General features: G+C 53.4%; 8 protein-coding genes across 8 annotated transcripts; 2 read left to right on the top strand and 6 right to left on the bottom strand.

Annotated features, from left to right (window-relative positions):
- Nucleotides 1-3,506: 3,506 nt before the first annotated feature.
- Nucleotides 3,507-4,808, top strand: HMPREF1541_01450 (uncharacterized protein; the record flags this gene model as incomplete). Its single annotated transcript, XM_008713748.1, has 2 exons — nt 3,507-3,680; nt 3,732-4,808. 2 exons carry the CDS (start codon nt 3,507-3,509, stop codon nt 4,806-4,808), a joined length of 1,251 nt encoding a protein of 416 aa, XP_008711970.1.
- Nucleotides 4,809-5,200: 392 nt separating this feature from the next.
- On the bottom strand, nt 5,201-6,373 carry HMPREF1541_01449 (uncharacterized protein; the record flags this gene model as incomplete). The annotated part of the gene is made up of 2 exons (XM_008713747.1): nt 5,201-6,205; nt 6,251-6,373. 2 exons carry the CDS (start codon nt 6,371-6,373, stop codon nt 5,201-5,203), a joined length of 1,128 nt encoding a protein of 375 aa, XP_008711969.1.
- A 271-nt stretch (nt 6,374-6,644) lies between these two features.
- HMPREF1541_01448 (uncharacterized protein) lies at nt 6,645-8,231 on the bottom strand (the record flags this gene model as incomplete). The annotated part of the gene is made up of 1 exon (XM_008713746.1): nt 6,645-8,231. The coding sequence occupies one exon, from the start codon at nt 8,229-8,231 to the stop codon at nt 6,645-6,647; it is 1,587 nt and encodes a 528-aa protein (XP_008711968.1).
- A 990-nt stretch (nt 8,232-9,221) lies between these two features.
- HMPREF1541_01447 (uncharacterized protein) lies at nt 9,222-10,703 on the bottom strand (the record flags this gene model as incomplete). Its single annotated transcript, XM_008713745.1, has 2 exons — nt 9,222-9,986; nt 10,032-10,703. The coding sequence occupies 2 exons, from the start codon at nt 10,701-10,703 to the stop codon at nt 9,222-9,224; spliced, it is 1,437 nt and encodes a 478-aa protein (XP_008711967.1).
- Nucleotides 10,704-11,390: 687 nt separating this feature from the next.
- Nucleotides 11,391-12,482, bottom strand: HMPREF1541_01446 (uncharacterized protein; the record flags this gene model as incomplete). The annotated part of the gene is made up of 1 exon (XM_008713744.1): nt 11,391-12,482. The coding sequence occupies one exon, from the start codon at nt 12,480-12,482 to the stop codon at nt 11,391-11,393; it is 1,092 nt and encodes a 363-aa protein (XP_008711966.1).
- An 868-nt stretch (nt 12,483-13,350) lies between these two features.
- Nucleotides 13,351-14,160, bottom strand: HMPREF1541_01445 (mitochondrial genome maintenance protein; the record flags this gene model as incomplete). The annotated part of the gene is made up of 1 exon (XM_008713743.1): nt 13,351-14,160. The coding sequence occupies one exon, from the start codon at nt 14,158-14,160 to the stop codon at nt 13,351-13,353; it is 810 nt and encodes a 269-aa protein (XP_008711965.1).
- A 239-nt stretch (nt 14,161-14,399) lies between these two features.
- On the bottom strand, nt 14,400-14,828 carry HMPREF1541_01444 (uncharacterized protein; the record flags this gene model as incomplete). The annotated part of the gene is made up of 4 exons (XM_008713742.1): nt 14,400-14,471; nt 14,572-14,636; nt 14,687-14,718; nt 14,770-14,828. The coding sequence occupies 4 exons, from the start codon at nt 14,826-14,828 to the stop codon at nt 14,400-14,402; spliced, it is 228 nt and encodes a 75-aa protein (XP_008711964.1).
- Nucleotides 14,829-14,909: 81 nt separating this feature from the next.
- HMPREF1541_01443 (biotin-[acetyl-CoA-carboxylase] ligase) lies at nt 14,910-17,060 on the top strand (the record flags this gene model as incomplete). Its single annotated transcript, XM_008713741.1, has 1 exon — nt 14,910-17,060. One exon carries the CDS (start codon nt 14,910-14,912, stop codon nt 17,058-17,060), a length of 2,151 nt encoding a protein of 716 aa, XP_008711963.1.
- Nucleotides 17,061-17,346: the final 286 nt, after the last annotated feature.

Here is a 17,346-nt window from a genome sequence, read left to right as displayed (position 1 = left end):
GTACTTGTACCACAACTCTGACTCATACGCCCTTCGGCACGACAATATTGCACTTACATCGAGACCTGACACATAGGAATAGCCCTAACGCGTGAGTATGGACGTGGTTACTCTGCTTATGCGAGCGCACCGTCGGGCTTTGTGGTGCGATGCAATGCTGTGAAAGGCGCGACGTGGTACGAGAGCCCTTTCTGTAATTGCGGAGGTTCTGGCCCGCCGCGCCTTGGCCTGCGAAGCTCAAAACCAACGTCGTTTTTCTTTCCTCGGCTTTGTTCACTTCATTATCCGATCCTGCCAGTATATGCAAAGATATCAACCATGGTGACGCTCGTTAAGCTCCACTGTTTGACTTTTAAGCAGTGACAAATCCTAGCGATGGCCGTCTGCACGCTTCCTTGCTAAACACCGGGGCAGAATGCAGACCGTTGATTACACGTGCATGCAGCTGGCTGCACCATGCGAGCGGAGAAGTATCTTTTTCTTTGGTAAATGATAGCTGCGGCATTGGACCGGGAGACTGTTTAGACTTATAGGGCAGCGATTTGAGCCCTGAAGGCGTTCCAGCAGGCAGCCATTCATGAACCCGGCCTACATGCCAGAGCCTTGCCGCCCTGGTCAAGATGAGTATAGATCCTTCTCAGATTTCAGAGCCTGCTCTTTGCAGTCGTTTGCACCTCCAGATGAAAGAGTTGCCAACCCGTACGATGTCACAGTGTTCCCATCAATGCTTTTCGCTCCGTCTACTAGCTATTGCACATTCACGAATGGAACCGAAGAATGAATTCCCTTTCTTACTCATCGCCTCTCATTGTCTCTCGCAGCAGGCCGGCCGCTTACTATTAGCTCCAATGGCTGAGACGACTACGGACAATCCTCCACGATGTACCACCCTCTATACAAGTGGTGAGCACTTCCTTGGCATAACTCCCGACACTTGTCACAGCGATGATCACGAATACTACAACGGCCTTGTGACGTTCTCTGGCTACGAAGAGCACCCTCCCAACGAAACTTGCCTTGGCCTAGCTCGAACTAAACTTTACAACAATACCTGCGACATGGGCAATGATCCGGAGGAAGAATCGAGCCCTCCTGCCAGGGTTTGGAAGACATAAGTATACCCGGCACTGCAGTACAGCAAGGTTTCGCGATGTCAATGCCATGATCTGGAGCATCAAAGTCACACACCGTGCCCCAGTTGCACCCTCGAGTACGGCATGCAAAGCGTCAAGCGGATCTGCACAGTCCACAACATCGAATACCTCACCTCCAGCGCTTGCCATATTGGTGCCTACGAGCGTGGCTTCACTGATGGCTGCACTTCGGCAGCCCTGTCTTCTGGCCCTTCAGGGGCCCAAAACAATGTGTCAGTTGAACCGATCGGAAAACATTGATCCTCAATATTGAACCTGTCTCTGCGGCTGGTTCACTCCTCAACGGGTGTTGCCGCCGCATCAACACTTCTGTTACAAGCTTCCGAGACCTGATCGCCTGCTCTGGGAATTTCCTCGCTATTGATTTCCAACGTACTGAAGATAACTTCTCTCCGTCATCTCCTGCCTCCGAGCCAGAGCCTGAACCAAACTTTGACGATACGAATCCATGCCAAACACCGGCCTTTCCGAAGGCAACTTTATCAAACGTGTCTGATCTCAAGGACCTCCTGCAGAAGTTGCCGTGTGACGAATACGCAACAGGCAAAGCAGCCACGGACGCCTCAGAAACACTCCGTATACAATTCTACCTTGGAAAGTTTATCGACAACGGCCACAGTTTGAGTATGCCAGTCGCTGTGCATCTGACTCCATTCCTGGGCATACGCAACAGTTTTCTGTACTACACCGTAACAAGCGATGTTGTCGACAAGAGCCAATCAGTGTCTCCTGCTGTTCTCATGGCGCGATCTCTTGGCTGTCATCTGCAGTCATTGCTTGGATCCGAGGTGGCATTCTCTACTGAAGAGCATTCTTCACTTCACAAACTCCAGCACACCGCACGAGACCTCGAGGAGCGATCGTCGGTGGATGACCCTCTTCAACAAGCGCCCTTGATGCAGCAGCTTTGGCAATCATGATCTACTGCCCAATCCACAGCGGGACGCGGTATCGAGAGAGTCGACACAGTGCAAGAGGAGGATACGCCCACTCCAAAAAGCCCCAGCACCGATGCACAACGGCCACCTGGGACCTATCGCCGCGACCGGGCCGAGATCGAGTTGAATGACGCCGATGTGCCTTCAATCGTCGAGAACTTCGACTCTGCAGAAGAGGAAACCACTGAAAGCGAGACAGACACCGGAGATCTATGCGAGCTTGACTATCCGCGGCTACTATCAAGCTCCGACACGCATCGACCTGTGGAACTTCGTCATGCTCAATCGCCCGAAAGAATTCTCTACGTTTTAGAAAACGCCGCCCAAAAGCTGTTAACCTATGCTCACCATCTTTCAGAAGAACAACAAGACTATCTGAGCTTTGTGCAGCGGCACCTTCGGAAGGCTCTGCGTGGGCAGACCAGTTGGCTTGTCGATAAGATCACGATAGGAAAGCATAGTGTTTGGGACATTTGTTGGCTCATCTACTTCGAGTTGACACAACATATGTCCGAGGAGGATGGGAACTTCTTGAGCCAGGCTTTTCATGGACGCACTGCCACTGTTTCATGTGAGGACATCATGCCAGAATACAAGAGGCGGAAACAGAAAGGGAAGACTGTCTGTGGCAGCAACATGAAACAGCGGATGGGAGAGTCGCGGAGTTCCGAGGTGGTGACGGCAGATTTCGTTCGATCGATCAGTCTGTATGGCATTTATCAGAGGCCGTGCAGTTCGGCAGCAAGCGTGCTGACGTTCAAAGTAAAATTGGTGTAAGCAGAGTCGAAAAGCACAACCCTACTGCTTACTTCCCAATATTGTCTCCACGAGACAATATGGACTTTGAGCTTCACATGGCCCTTTCGCAGACGCCACAATGGAGCAGCACCGGACTTCGGGACGAAGGAAGTTTTCGGGGACAGGGAAGCACGGCGAAGCTCCTGACAGCGGCTCATCTGCGATGGCCTACTCTGTGCGAAATGACCTCTCTGGCTCTTCAAGGTGAATAGGTCATGAAAGTCATATGTCTGTAGTTGTTATCTCTCTCAAATGCAAGGACAACAAATGAGCCGAGGTAGTTTGGCCATTTCGATGATGAGAGCTCGCCAACGGGTTGCATGTCATTGGAAGATGAGACCGGGCGCAAGATTCGGAGCAACACATAAAAATCTGGGGCCGCCGCATCGCAGGGCGGAGGGAGCGCCGAAACTGGAGGCCGCCCGCATATTCACTGCAAGAGCTGCTTCACACGCGTTCCACCAATATGAAGTTCACACCGCCTGACCACCGCCATTTGTCTTCCTCACCTTCTACATCCTTATCTCCTCCTCTGTCTTTATCCGCACAGTCAACTTCGTCCGCGTCTTCTCGTTTATCCCAGATCTCCCTGCACACTTCCCCGCCTCACTCCATCATGGCATCCCCCACTTTATTCACCGAGAAGACGGTGCCACAAGCACCCGAGGATCCCCTCTTCGGTCTTATGGCTGCCTACCGCGCCGACACCTCTGATAAGAAAGTCGATCTGGGTATCGGTGCCTACCGTGACAACAATGCCAAACCGTGGATTCTGCCCGTTGTCAAGAAGGTTAGTCTACATCACCCCACGCCACTGCAATCCTTCACTTACACACAGCAGGCGGACAAGATCTACACCTCGCAGCTTGAAAGCGGTCAAATCAACAACGAATACCTGCCCATCGCTGGTCTCGCCGAATTCACAGCGGGTGCTCAAAAGCTGATACTGGGACCTGATTCCCCCGCAATCAAGGATGGCCGCGTGTGCTCTCTACAGACCGTCTCTGGTACCGGTGCCGTCCATCTGGGCGGTCTTTTCCTGTCCAAATTCCTCTCGTCCCCCAAAATCTACCTCAGTACTCCGACTTGGGCAAACCACCAGCAGATCTTCGACAATGTGCACCTCCCTACAGCCACCTACCCCTACTGGTCTGCCTCCACCAAGGGCCTCGACTTCGATGGCATGATTTCTACTCTCAAGAGCGCCGCAGCTAACAGCATTATCCTTCTACATGCTTGCGCACACAACCCTACCGGCGTCGACCCCACGGAGTCACAGTGGAAAGAGATTGCCACAATCATGAAAGAGCGCAAGCTGTTCCCATTCTTTGATTGCGCGTATCAGGGCTTCGCCTCCGGCTCGCTCTCCACTGACAACTTCGCCATCCGTCATTTCCTCCTCGAGGGTTTCGAGATGGTTATTGCGCAATCCTTCGCCAAGAACTTCGGTCTCTACGGTCAGCGCGCAGGCGCATTCCATTTCGTCGCCTCACCCTCAGCAGATGCAAAGGACGTCATAAAGCGTGTGGCCAGCCAACTCGCAATCTTGCAGCGGTCCGAAATCAGCAACCCACCCATCTACGGTGCTCGCATTGCTAGCATTGTCTTGAACGACCAATCCCTCTTTGCGGACTGGGAAGAGGACCTGCGCACCATGTCCGGACGTATCATCGCCATGCGCAAAGCCCTCAAGAGCGAGCTTGATCGTCTACAGACACCCGGTACATGGGACCATATCACGAGCCAGATTGGTATGTTCAGTTTCACCGGCTTGAGCGAGAAGCAGGTACTGGAGCTGCGGAGCAAGTGGCACGTGTATCTGACGAAGAATGGTCGCATCAGCATGGCCGGGCTCAATGAGGGCAACGTCTCCTACTTTGCCCAAGCCGTGGATGACGTGGTGAGAGGCGCGAAGTGAGCGCGAGCCGCGGTGACAGAGTCTTTGCGGTAAGCGGACGACATGAGATTATCAGGATTTCGCGCACGCGAGAGCGTGCAGCGCTGTGACGATATGACGATAGCTTTGGCTGCCGGGGAGCTTCTGCGTACGACCAAGGGTTTTCGGACGCGGGAGATTGTGAGTACAGAGTGTACTACACGGCATGAGCGACATCTTCCTAGACCCAGCAATGCAGGATGTGTAGGATAGACAAAATAAAGACGTAAGATGCAGTCTTGAACAGTCTGTCGTTTGCTTGCTTCATTTGTTTTGCCCAATGGCAGTCTTGTCATAACTATCCTCTAAAGCTCCGCGAGAAACACGTCTTTTCGGTGGCCTGAACCTCTCTCGTCCTCTGTACAGAATTGTCCTCAGAAGATCAAATCCCAAGTCACCAGAAACCCACAAAGCCCTGCCGTCCCCCAAAAGACCATCTTCGCTGTACTCCCCCTTTCGCCAGCCCTCTTCAGCTCTTTGTTTCCCTTCTTGAGGTCCTCTCCAGTTTGCGCGGCATTGTCCACTAAACTCTCGATTTGCTCACCTTGCACGCTTAGATGGCCCAATAGCGTCTGCTGCAGACTGGAGATCTCGAGGAGAGACTTCTCCGCCACGGTAATCTTGGAGAGCTGTTCGTTGAAGTGGGAGAAGAGTCCCGCATTTTCGGTCTCGAAGAGTTGGACTTGTTCTTCCGAGAGCTGCAAGGCGTTCTTGTCGCCATTGGAGCTGTCGTGCGTGGGATCGTATCTGTCGTGGCCTCTCAGGTCAATAGCACCATAGCTGTCACCAGTGTCTCCAACGCCACCGTCCTCCCCGTTGCCCTGCTTTGTTGGCAGGGATGTGCTCCGTATCCCTTTATTTCGCACATCGCTGAGTCGACTAAGTTGCTTATGTCGTTCCCGTTCCACGCGTTGATCGACCATGCCGCCCTGTGTCCGTGCCGCCACTTCCAGCTTCATGCGCAGATACCAAAGTACGGCGCTCCGAAAGTCCGTGGTTGTGCGCACCCTTCCCTCTTCTTGAATCTGCTCGTCCGACTTTCCCGCGTCCCGGTCGGGCCCGTCGCTGCCGGCAGCCCATCGCAATAGTATCGATGTGGGTCGACCGTACTTCTTCTGCAACATCTTCGATGCGGTGTCATGCTGTAGGTCTGCCGCGGATGACAGGTTGACAATGCTCCCATTGAGATCTCGGAGGAGGGAGGATGTCGACTCATCGATGGCAGTACGCTGAGGGTCTGTGAGATGCGTCGGGATGTCTTGGAGAGGTCCAACACCGGTGGAAGCAGCTTGGTGAGAGCGCCGCGGGGGAAGAGCCGATGAAAGGTAAGGTTGGCGAATTGCTCGAAGGTATGTAAGGAGCGAGTTTAGTGACGAGTTCTACAGAAGTCAGCTAGGTTTCGTGGAAGTTGTGATGATGCGAACGATTTGGTAGGCTTCTTTCAGGAAGGCATCGAGGGTCTGCGTGAGACGCTTGGTCTCCTGCGAAATGGCCTTCGCGGAGTGAGACTGGACGAGGATTGCGGAGAGCGCGGGCGTGATATCCATTTCCTCCGGGAAGGCACGCTCAAGCTATCTTATAACGCGTTCGAGGTCGCTAAGAGCAATATTGCAGTCTTCTTTGCATGCGATGCGGCACGGTGTAATACAATTCTGGCGCGTGACTGGCCTGTTACGGAGGCACAGCTTGTTGGAAGTGGCCTCTGGAATCTTGAGTCCGCTGATGACGCAACGATCTGATTGGTGGATCTGATCAGATGTCAGGCAGTGAATGTTCCTGGTCGTACAAATCTATCATTAAGGATACATACGGGAGCATCTAGGCCCCTTTCATCTCGACATCTCTATCAGAGCTCGTATTATCGTCCCATTGCCAACTTCTTGTCAAGCCTATGCCTATCACTGTGACAACGACTGCCATCAAATACCACCCTTCAAACCACCTCTGCACCCAATGGGGATCAAGCAGTCCTGCTCCGAGAGCACTGTTGATCACACTCCCGACCTTCTCGGGCATCATACCGCGCAACATCAATGCTGAACTGATAACGTACATGCCGCTCACCTGGCTGATCAATAGTGCGAAATTCGTCCTGGTCGCATGTAGCACGCCGGGCACGAGTCTTGTGAACAAATAGAAAGTCTGCGTCACAGCGTTGAAACTCGCCAGGAGCATCGCCCCCGACAGAAGAAACGAGATCTGGTGCGCCCAACTCGCCTGATCAAGGCTCGGATAGATATGACGCGCAAACAGTGCAATTCCGTAGGTGATAGGGTCTGTCTCGCTTTTGACATGTTGCGCCAGTACTGTGCGACGGAAAATGTTGGTTGACGTGGCGATGATCCGGTAGACGCAGTAACACGAAAAGGCGAAGCCAAAGCCGAGTTGCAGGCGGCCGAGTGTGGTTTTTTCTTTGGCTTGATCGGCATGGCGACCGCGGAGCACCGAAAGACTAGCTTCGAGCGACGATGCCATGGTTTCAAGACCTGATATCTCCACTTCTAGCGTTTGCTTCTCCTGCGTGTCGCCACTCTTGGACAGCGGGAGCAGAGACCCGGCCCTACTCCAGAACCCGGTATTGCTTGTCGGTGTTTCGGTCATTCTCCGTTGGATGGCGTTCAGCCGCTGCTTCTTCTCCGCGATCATCTCCACCGTCGCGTCGTAGCCGGCCTGCTTTCTGCTGATGTCGCTTTCCATGACCAGTTTGACCTTCGGCCCAAAGGTCTGCCAGATGGCACTCACAGACGCAAACCCACTGAGCAAAGCCATAAGTGTGACACCTGTGATACCAAGCCGATCAAGACATGCCTGAAACAGATTCAGCCTTTGCTTTGCAACTATAGTAGTCGGAGTAGCCGCAGGCAGAAGTGCTCCCAAAGCCCAGAATAGGCCTAGGAAGAGGGCATACCCTAAAGCCTCGATAAACCACGCAATCCGCCTCTTTCGGGTGCTAGCATTCTTGGTTCGTTCACCAGAGCTTGTAACAACTGTATGGATTCCGAGGATAGGTATGGCGATGACCAGCAGTCCCAACAACGACACGACTGTCACTTGGAGGGCGAGGCTGCGTGCCGTGGGGTTGAAAGAGTTTGAGATTTCGCAGAGGAGGAGTTCTGTAAGGACGGCGGAAAGAGCAATAGTGAACGAGAAGGTAAGAGCGGCGATACGCCGGATGATGACTTGAGTCGGCGGTTCATGGTAGACTGCGGGTGTCGGCAGACGTGACTTGGAGGAAACGTTGGTGCTTGCACCTGGACCAGCAAGGAGCGGGTGCACCTTGCGATAGGCGACCAAGGTGACGAGAGCGAACGTAGAGATGAATGGCACTGTCGAGAACGCGGCCTTGGGTCCGAAATGGTCATTAGGCGGCGTGCACTCTTCGCAATTGTCGACCGAAGGTATCATCGTGGCGGGGTTCAGGACCAAGGGCTCAGCAGTGCACAAAATGGCTGAACATCGTAGGGGCTAAGTCAGTCGAAGCAATGTAAGAGATAGACGGCTTGTGATGGGTTGCGTATGCCACTGGTCTCGTGGTGGAAAGGAATGAGGACGTTGTCGAGGGGGGGCGGGCGCACGCGGCAAGGGCGGCGGAGCAGACGAGGCCTGGCACGTTGGAGCTGCAGGGGTCCAGAATTGTCACAAGTTGCGTCACTGTGTCAACAGCGTAACTACTCTAGAGCTGCTCCGTATCTGTACCCGAATTTGAGTCTTGCAATGCGCCTTTTTCGTTTGCGTGTGGCTTGTCACATATGCGTAGGTCTTCACAGAGCTGGCAACGAACATGTCTCATTCAGAGAGCGGTACGACAAATATATACAACCTGGGTGAGCGTCTTTCCAAGCTGCGTCGAATACAGGTACGACTGTGCCCAGTTCATACACCTGAAATTCCCACGGAGTCGTTTGCACGGCCATGTTTGCCGTCTCCTCGTGCGGGTATGGGTTGCGTTGCATGTGCCACAGCGACAATGTCCAGTCTGATTCCCATCATTCCTCTTGCTGTCCGACCTTGCGGCTCAAATGACCGTTGCGAACTTGATGGCCCTGAATTGGCACTGGTATGGCCCTTCTCGTTGACCGGATAGGAAAATTGGCGAGCAACGAGCGTGCCCCTCTAATCAGCTCGCTGTGTACATGGCGTATGACCGTGCTATGTCTGCGACCTCCTCGCTCCTGACAAAGACGAAGTGGTGCCAAGTGACGACTTGTACGCCGAATTGCAATATGACACGTCGGCATAAGACATTCTGTGTCGTTTTGATCGAGCTTTGCTGGATCATGTCGGTCGGGCCATTGGCAAGCGCCCAACTATCAACGGCTGCCGAAGCATCGTCGAGCCGGACAGCCAATCGTCGTTTCCTGCTCAGCGTAATGCGCACCTTGCTGGACTCCGCCCCTACCTACTGTCCCTTTGTCGGCTCCCACTGCGATTACGAGGCGGGGGCTTGTCTCTCAGAATGTCGGCAAGCCAAGGTGTTGTTTCGCGCATACTTGGCCGCCGATGTTCGACAATCTTTGCAGGTCCAAGCAAGTCCTCGTCGCCCTCCGAGAAGGCGTCGCTCCCGCTTCGTTCGTGCTTTCCTCCATTCGCTGCAGGCGCTGGTGATCTGCTTCTCGTCGGGGTATCATCCCAATCCTCTTCCAGCATGGCAATACTTGGACTCTTCATCGCGAGATCGGCTCTCGGTGCCGCCTCCGTGCTAAGGTATCCAATAGGCAGAGAAAAACCAGGAGCTGGCACATCGTCTTCGTCAGACGTGACGTCCGTGGTGTTAGAGGTTACTCTGGCCAGTGGCCCACCATAGTTTTTCAGAATACCCTTGCCGCGTTTGTTGGTGCCGATAGCTTTGGCGACTGCATCGGCTTCCTGTTCGGTAGCAACGTTGGCCAGAGAGGTCTGCACAACATCCTTGTCACGAAGATGTCTACCACCAACATGCTGCGCTTGCTCAACCATGGAGCTGTACAAACTTCTTCCTGTCTCTTGCTGACGCTTCATCTTTTTCTTCAATCTCTTAGAGGTAGGCCGAACAACAATGACAGGAACAGGTGAGTGCTGCAGGCAGTACTTGGATACTGAGCCAGGTATCAGGCCCTGCATACCGCCGAGGTTGCGACCTCGAGTACCGACTACCAGAGCAGAAGGTTCATACAGGCCAATCTGTCTTGAGTCAGTGAGAATCTCACCTCCTTCGCTGAAACTTACCATTCTCTGGAAAACTTCCTGCACCTTGCCGATGGCGAGCTCCATAATCATGCTGATCGCCTTGTCCTCCGTGCTGTTCTTTTTTATGACACTGTCGAGGAGCTTCTCGGCTTCCTGCCGATACTTGGTTGTGATGGAAGCCTTGTCCTCTTTTTCGATGACTCGCAAGCACACGATCTCATCGCCATCGTCTACCATCTCATCTATCATCCATTCCAAAGCGTACTCAGAGTAGTCTTTGGCATCTGTTCCGCAAAGGAACGTGCGGCTTCGTGCAGAGTTGGCATAGTCACGATGTTTGTACCTTAGGGTGAAACCCTCGGTAGTGGCACCTTTGTTATCGAAGGTATCGAAGGACACACCACGACTGTAGTGAGAGGGAGGCGGCGGAGACGCCATTCTTTTGGAGGACTCTCGAGACGGTACTTTGATCGGATTTACAATGCTTTCTCGTCTTATCGTATCTTCAGCATGTGCCGTGGAGAATTGAACAGTTGATCTGCGGCGGCCGTAGTCTTCTAGGTTGGGTCTGGCAGCACCATTCGAGGGAGGCTGAGCCGCACCCTCCCACACCTGGCCAAACCCAAGCTCTTGGTTTTCCACCTCTTTGGGCGACTTGGCAGACGCGGGGAGATCTTGTGGTGGCCGGTTCGCAGCTGCGGCTGCTGTCATCTTTGGAAGTTGAGTTTCGGAGCAATGACAGGTTGAAAAATGCGGGGACAAAGAGGTCTAGGCTTGGGGCGGCTTGGAGCCTCGAAGTTGGGAAGATTTGCTGGGTCAGATGAGGCAGTGCAAAGTCGTGTGCTTGTTGCCCTCCTCGCGTGAGTGATTTCGCTTCGTTGACACGTGCTGGCTTCCGGTTATAAAGGGGCGGTGATGCTTCTCTGACACAGATCGCGCTGTGGCGTGACACGGGCGATCATCCAGCATGCAATTGCATGAGGTCTGAGGACTGGACACGTGTGGACATGAGGAAGCTGCGACGGTAAGTGGTTTCGAGCATGAGGAAATAGTCGTCGGCAACGTTGTCTAGTAACTGCTTGGCCGGAGAGGTCCCTGTCGGATGAGCACTGCTTGGTTGACGGTCAAGCATTCAATTCTGGATCGGCGAGTACGCGCGACAAACCCCGCAGTGCTAGGCGGCAGCCACCACTGGTACCAAGAATTTTAGCACCAGCCGCCCCGCCAGCAATTGCCAGTGTGAATAGCTCAGGTGATGCAAGCTGCAAGGATTCAGGAAAGATAGAGCAGGTGAAGCAGCATTCATTAGAATTATTGGTAGCTTATACTCCACGTTTGGGAGTTGTTATGTAAAATATTTACATGCGCCATCTCACGAGATCCCAGATCAAGTCCTCCTCATGGATATTCGTACTTGTAGCAAAACGGACCAGCAGTAGTGCTGATCAGCTCTCGGATAGTCAGAGGGGCTTCATAGAAGTACCCAAAATCGGGGAGGACGCTATCGAGAGTGACGTTCGCGCTCGGAGGAACGTTGGCAGCCGTCATAGTACCGTAGACCTGGTCGTAAATCTCGGGATGAGCGTCCTGCCATTGTGAATAGAGGACGTCGAGCATAGCGTGCGCTGGGTACCAGATAGGGTCCTGCGGCGAAACAAAGATGGACGAGAAGGGTGGCCCGACTGAAAAATGAGCGCCCGAGTGCAAACCCAAAGCAGCACCACCGAACACACCGTTGATGAGGGTCGAGAATGTGGCCTGATCAGGCGCAGCGACAGCTGCTTTGTATGCAGTCTCATTCAGATACATCGCAGACACGGGATCATTCAAATCTCGCGTTAGGCAGGTTTCGTTCTTCACGAACGTCGTGGGAGGTAGAGGGGCGCCGGTCGACAGTAGATTGCTGGGAATGACTTGCATGGTATAATTCATGCCTTCAAAAGGACCGCCTTGGATGCAACCGCCACCCGAGCCATGGGGCAAAGAGAAGTTGGGGCCAAGTTGGTACGGGCCAACATCAAGGAACTCGCCGTTACCAGACATGGAATAGGCGCTACCGTCGAAAATAGGTGCGCTTTCAAGCTGACCAGCTGTGCCCGGCCAATTCCAGTATGGCATAGTGCCATCCCAGCCACACTTATCCTGGAGGTCCTTCTCGAATAGGTGCACGAAATACCGATGCCATGTCAGAAAGAAGCCATCCAGATGAACGACGTTGGTTCGGTTGGTATGAACGACTGCATAATCGAAGAAGCGGTTGATGGCGGCGGAGTACTTCTGTTGGTCCAAGCTTGAGGGTTGCTCCCGCATGCAGTTGATAGCATCGGTGAAGGCTTTGCGCTCTTCGGGGGCGAGTTTGTCGAAATCGCGTCGAACCTGGACCTTGTCTGGTGTGCATGCGTTGCTATCTCCCCACGAGTTCCACGAGCGTGATGGGGCCGCCAGGGAACTCACGGCGAGCGTCGCCCAAACAGAGAGTGATGGGAGCATGGCTAGGCGATCAGTGGGTGACACGAGGAAAAAGAGGGCAGAAGTACAGCGTCGCTGATCGAAGTGCGAACCAACCAGTTTTTAAGTCTACGTACCACAACCAGCCATTGCTTGTACACCACCCCGGGAACCTTGCATGCCAACATGCTTGACTTTGTCCGTAGCTGCGAATTTTGGTTCAGGATTCATGGCGGGTGTTCCAGTGCGCTTTCGAACGGCCAGGCCTGATTATTCGGAGTCGGGGCGGATGTACTCCACGCTGTTCCTGGCATAGATCGTCAGGTCCATTGCTCGGAAAGGGAGTCGTTATTCCACGATGGCAGGGACTGGCGCGCAGATGCTAATGAGAAGGTTGATGAGTATCCAGAATGAACGGCTATGAGAGGTGGACATTCCAAACATAGGTGTGGTGACGTTAACGACTATAAGAATTGGCTTCCAAACTACATGGCTGGAGACAATAAGCTCCGAGACCAAGTGGCTGATCAGGCCGAATGCAGGGATATGACTGCATCCCATTCGTCGGAAAGGCCTTCGGGTTTCCATGATTCGCACATCTATCAAGCTCCGGATGCATGTAGAGTCCGCTGTTCATGGCTGAGCTGGCCTACCGCTGGTCTCGCCGTGAGACATCGTGCATGATGCGTCCAATCGACGAATCCTGTTCTGCCAGTCCTGGATCTTTTTCGTGAGGTCCGTGTGCAAGTATCTTTCTGGGACTTGTTGAGCGCCGTGCGACAAATTGTTAAGAGCACACGAGGCTGGAGTGGAGGTGGTGGCGGGGGCGGAAGGGGCCAGTGCTTGTCCAGCTCATTTCCGCCGCAGAACATCAGACATGTCACCGCCGATGCCTAGAGCCGAGCCACGCTCAGGCTGATGCAGCACCAAACTTGGTTTCCTTATATGGATATTGTACGGCATCGCCTTTGCGCAGCCAAATCTTGGTCTTCTTCTTGTTGACCACATGCTCCACAAAGGCCTCGCGAGCATGACTTGCCTTGAATTCTCGGATAAATCGGGGATCCCAAAGCTCGCTTGCGACGCCCAGGTCTTTGCAGCATCGCATCAAAGCGTTTGATTTGCATCCCTCGGAGGCCGTAGGAATACCATCCTTGTTGAAGTAGTCCTGCTCGCCACGAGCGATGGACACCAACCTCCCTAGGGCCAGTAATGCATACTCTCTTGTTACAGATTTGTCGGTGACGATTGTCTCGCCTCTCGGTGCCAGTCCCCAGCCTCCAGGCCCAAACGCCTTATTCAGAATGCGACGATACTTGATCTCGGGAAGGTAGATGATGCCATCGGGCTTGATCTCGACATCATTCTTGACTAATGGAGCGAGGAGGACATCTGCGGCTTCTTTTGAGAATGGTTGTACGGACAGGCCGTTGAATGACGAAGACCAGTCAATTCCACTCGGATCATCTTCTTGTAGCTTGATCGGTTCGTCCTCGAAATTGAGAGCAACGTCGGCGGGTTTCGATGCGGACGGGGGCGCATGCGCCTTCGGCGAGGTGGCAGACGTTGCAGGTGAAGGAGCAGGCTGAGCTTGACGTGGCGTAGATTTTGTGAAGACAGTGCGAGTAGAGAGGCGATGCTGAAACTGGGCATAGCGTGGGTTAGCAGGCGAGCTGCGCACCATGCTCAGGACTCGGACGGCTGGGGATTTTGAGGCCATGGTGATTTAGTAGTGATATGTTCAAAGAACAGTCTATGTTCGAGTTACGGCCGAACAACGGCACGCAAAGACGAAGTCGAGAGAATGGAATATCTGATGGTGAAGAAATGCAATTTAAATCGCGGTCGCGGTAAAGCTGCTTTGCCTGGCCACGCTGGGCGACACCAAACCCCGTGACTTGCTGCTCACTGGCCACCACCCATAGATCGTACATTTGCACTGCGTGCAACCAGCAGCATCTACTTGGCTCCCTTACTCTGCGTCCTCTGTTCGTTGCCATTGCGCTTCCAGCATTCTCTGAAAAGCTCCATCTGCATTGCGTGTCAGCCATCTCGCCGGAGTAAGGCGCTTGATTCCACCCCGAGGCATTTTCACTCGGCGGTTGGGACTCAACAGCAACACCGCGCTCACCTCTTTCCGACAGAGTCTCCAATCTTTCTTGTCGTAGTAACAATCATTCATCTTGAGCTGTTCATCTATGGCCATCAGTGTCTGAAACAACGTTGTCTTGACGATGCAACAGTACCAGCGCATCCGGTGCTGAAAATCCTCTTGTCCCTAAGAATCTTGTCAATCCTACCAGTACGTTGGCGAAGTGCGATAGCCTACCAGTCGTCGAGCTCCTCATCTTCCTCCTTTGTATTGGCAGGCTGTTCCACTTTGCTCATCTTTGTGGGTGGTACCAAGGAGGACAAGAACATTCTGGCTCGGACACGGTGTAGATATCACCTCACGCCACATTCACTACCATGTCTTCCAAACGGTTGAACATTCTAGTCTACTCCGGTGCGCTGACTTACGAACAATGGCGCCGAAATGAAAATCTAATGCTCGCTCCAGGTGATGGCAGTACGGTGGAATCGGTCCGGCACTGCCTCTACACCCTTCGCCGGCTTCTTTCCCCCAACTATGCGGTTATTCCGGTCACAGGTGACATGATTATCAAGGAACCCTGGACAGCCACATGTGCCGCCATTGTCTTTCCTGGCGGTGCTGATCAAGGCTACTGTCGCACTCTGAATGGCGCTGGCAATCGACGCATACGACAATTTGTTGAGAACGGCGGCTTGTATATTGGCTTTTGTGCCGGTGGCTACTACGGCAGCAAACGATGTGAGTTTGAAGTTGGCAACAAATCTCTTGAGGTGATTGGTGACCGCGAACTGGCCTTCTATCCTGGTGTGGCACGAGGCTGTGCATTTCCTGGCTTTGTCTACCACAGCGAGAAAGGCGCTCGGGCTGTGGAGCTAGAGTCTGATAAGGCGTTCCTGGCAGCAGGATCTGTTCCCAACGTTTTCAAATCATACTACAACGGAGGTGGCGTTTTCGTAGATGCTCCGAAGCTCGCAGACAAGGGCGTTGAAGTGTTGGCAAGCTACTCAGCTGACGTGGCCGTTGACTCTGGAGAAGGGTCCGCTGCGATAGTCTATTGCAAAGTCGGGAAAGGAGCTGCCTTACTCACAGGCCCTCATCCAGAGTTTGTCTACCTAGGCAAGGCAGCAGATGACTGGGCGCTGACGAAACCCAGGTTTGCCTCGGCCAATATGGAGGAAAAGCCAAGTGTACCCGGCTTCTCGGACGTTATCAAAGCGCTAGCAGCCGACGAGAAGCACCGCATCGACTTTCTCAAGGCGATCCTGGTTAAGCTGGGATTAACGGTCAGTGAGGAACAAAATGTACCGTCCCTCTCTCGTCTCCACTTATCCTCTACCGATCCATCCAATGTCACCAATATCTTCGAATCCCTCTCCGGCCTCATCAAACCAGATGAGAGCGGCGAGCAGATGCTCAAAGATGAGAACGATACGTTCCATGTTGTCAAACCTTCGACATGGAAGCTGCTTGAGCTTGCCGAAGCATTGCCCACAGAAGGGGAGCCGGCTGACCATTCTGGCCGTAGCACCGAAACGATAGTCGACTATAACCTGGTCGTCAAACAGTTGTTATTGCACGAAGACGACATCCCAGATTCGAAAGCAACCCCTTACTTCAATCATCATGCATTTTTTGCGAACCTCAAACACTATCAATCGCAAACGAGAACGAGAACATCATCATTCGGCACACATCTTCTATACGGAGAAGTGGTGACATCGACCAATACCATGCTCGAAAAAAACACACACATCCTGCGCAACCTGCCCCAAGGCTTCACTGCTACGGCCACTGTTCAAGTTGCTGGACGAGGCCGCGGATCCAATGTATGGGTGTCACCGGCCGGCCAGCTGATTTTCAGCACAGTCATCAGGCATCCAATGGCTCAGATGCAGACTGCTCCAGTGGTCTTCGTCCAGTATCTGGCGGCTATGGCCATCGTCCGTGGCATAAAGACATACGAAGGTAACCTCTATCGCGATATGCCAGTCAAGCTCAAATGGCCTAACGACATATACGCGCTGGAGCCTGGCAAAGAGGACACGATTGGCCGTGAAAATTACGTCAAGATTGGTGGAATCTTGGTCAATTCTCACTACAATGCCAAAGAGTACATTGCGGTCTGCGGTTGTGGCATCAACACAGCGAATGCGGCTCCCACGACTTCACTCAACCAACTCGTTCCTCACCTCAAGAGGAAGAATCTGCCTCCCTTCGCGCTGGAGAAGTTACTTGCCCGCATTTTGACCGTCTTCGACGAATTGTACTCAACCTTCCTGCAGACTGGTTTCGATGGGTTTATGGAGGAACTGTATTACAAAGACTGGCTGCACATGGACCAGATCGTTACGTTGGAGGCGGAGTCTGGTCAGAGAGCGCGGGTAAAGGGCGTCACGCGTGACTATGGGCTGCTTATAGCGGAGGAACTCGGCTGGGAAGACCGCCCGACGGGCAAGCGGTTTGAACTGCAGAGTGATGCTAACAGCTTTGATTTCTTCAAAGGTCTGGTCAAACGCAAGACATAAAATGCTGAGCCAGGCATTCATCGGTTCACAGGGACAATTGCTCGTGCAAGCCTAGCTCTACGGAGTTCCATAGCCCTGATTCCCAATCGCCTAGGCATAGTTAGGCATTCTCGGCACCCTCGGCTCGCTGGATCCATTCCCCCGCGCAGGGTCCCGCTGGTTGCCAATCGGACGCCCCACGCTCCCACACTTGCAGCTCGTCAGCATGATGGTGACATGTAGAAGTCCCGTTCGGCGAGTTGGCCAAGGTTGGCGTGGGTGCGCTTTGCTTCTCCTAAGCTGACAG

This window comes from Cyphellophora europaea (assembly GCF_000365145.1).
Source record: "Cyphellophora europaea CBS 101466 unplaced genomic scaffold supercont1.1, whole genome shotgun sequence".
Lineage (NCBI taxonomy): Eukaryota > Fungi > Ascomycota > Eurotiomycetes > Chaetothyriales > Cyphellophoraceae > Cyphellophora > Cyphellophora europaea.
Note: the sequence above shows the minus strand (reverse complement) of the source record. Positions and strands in the feature narration are given on the sequence as shown.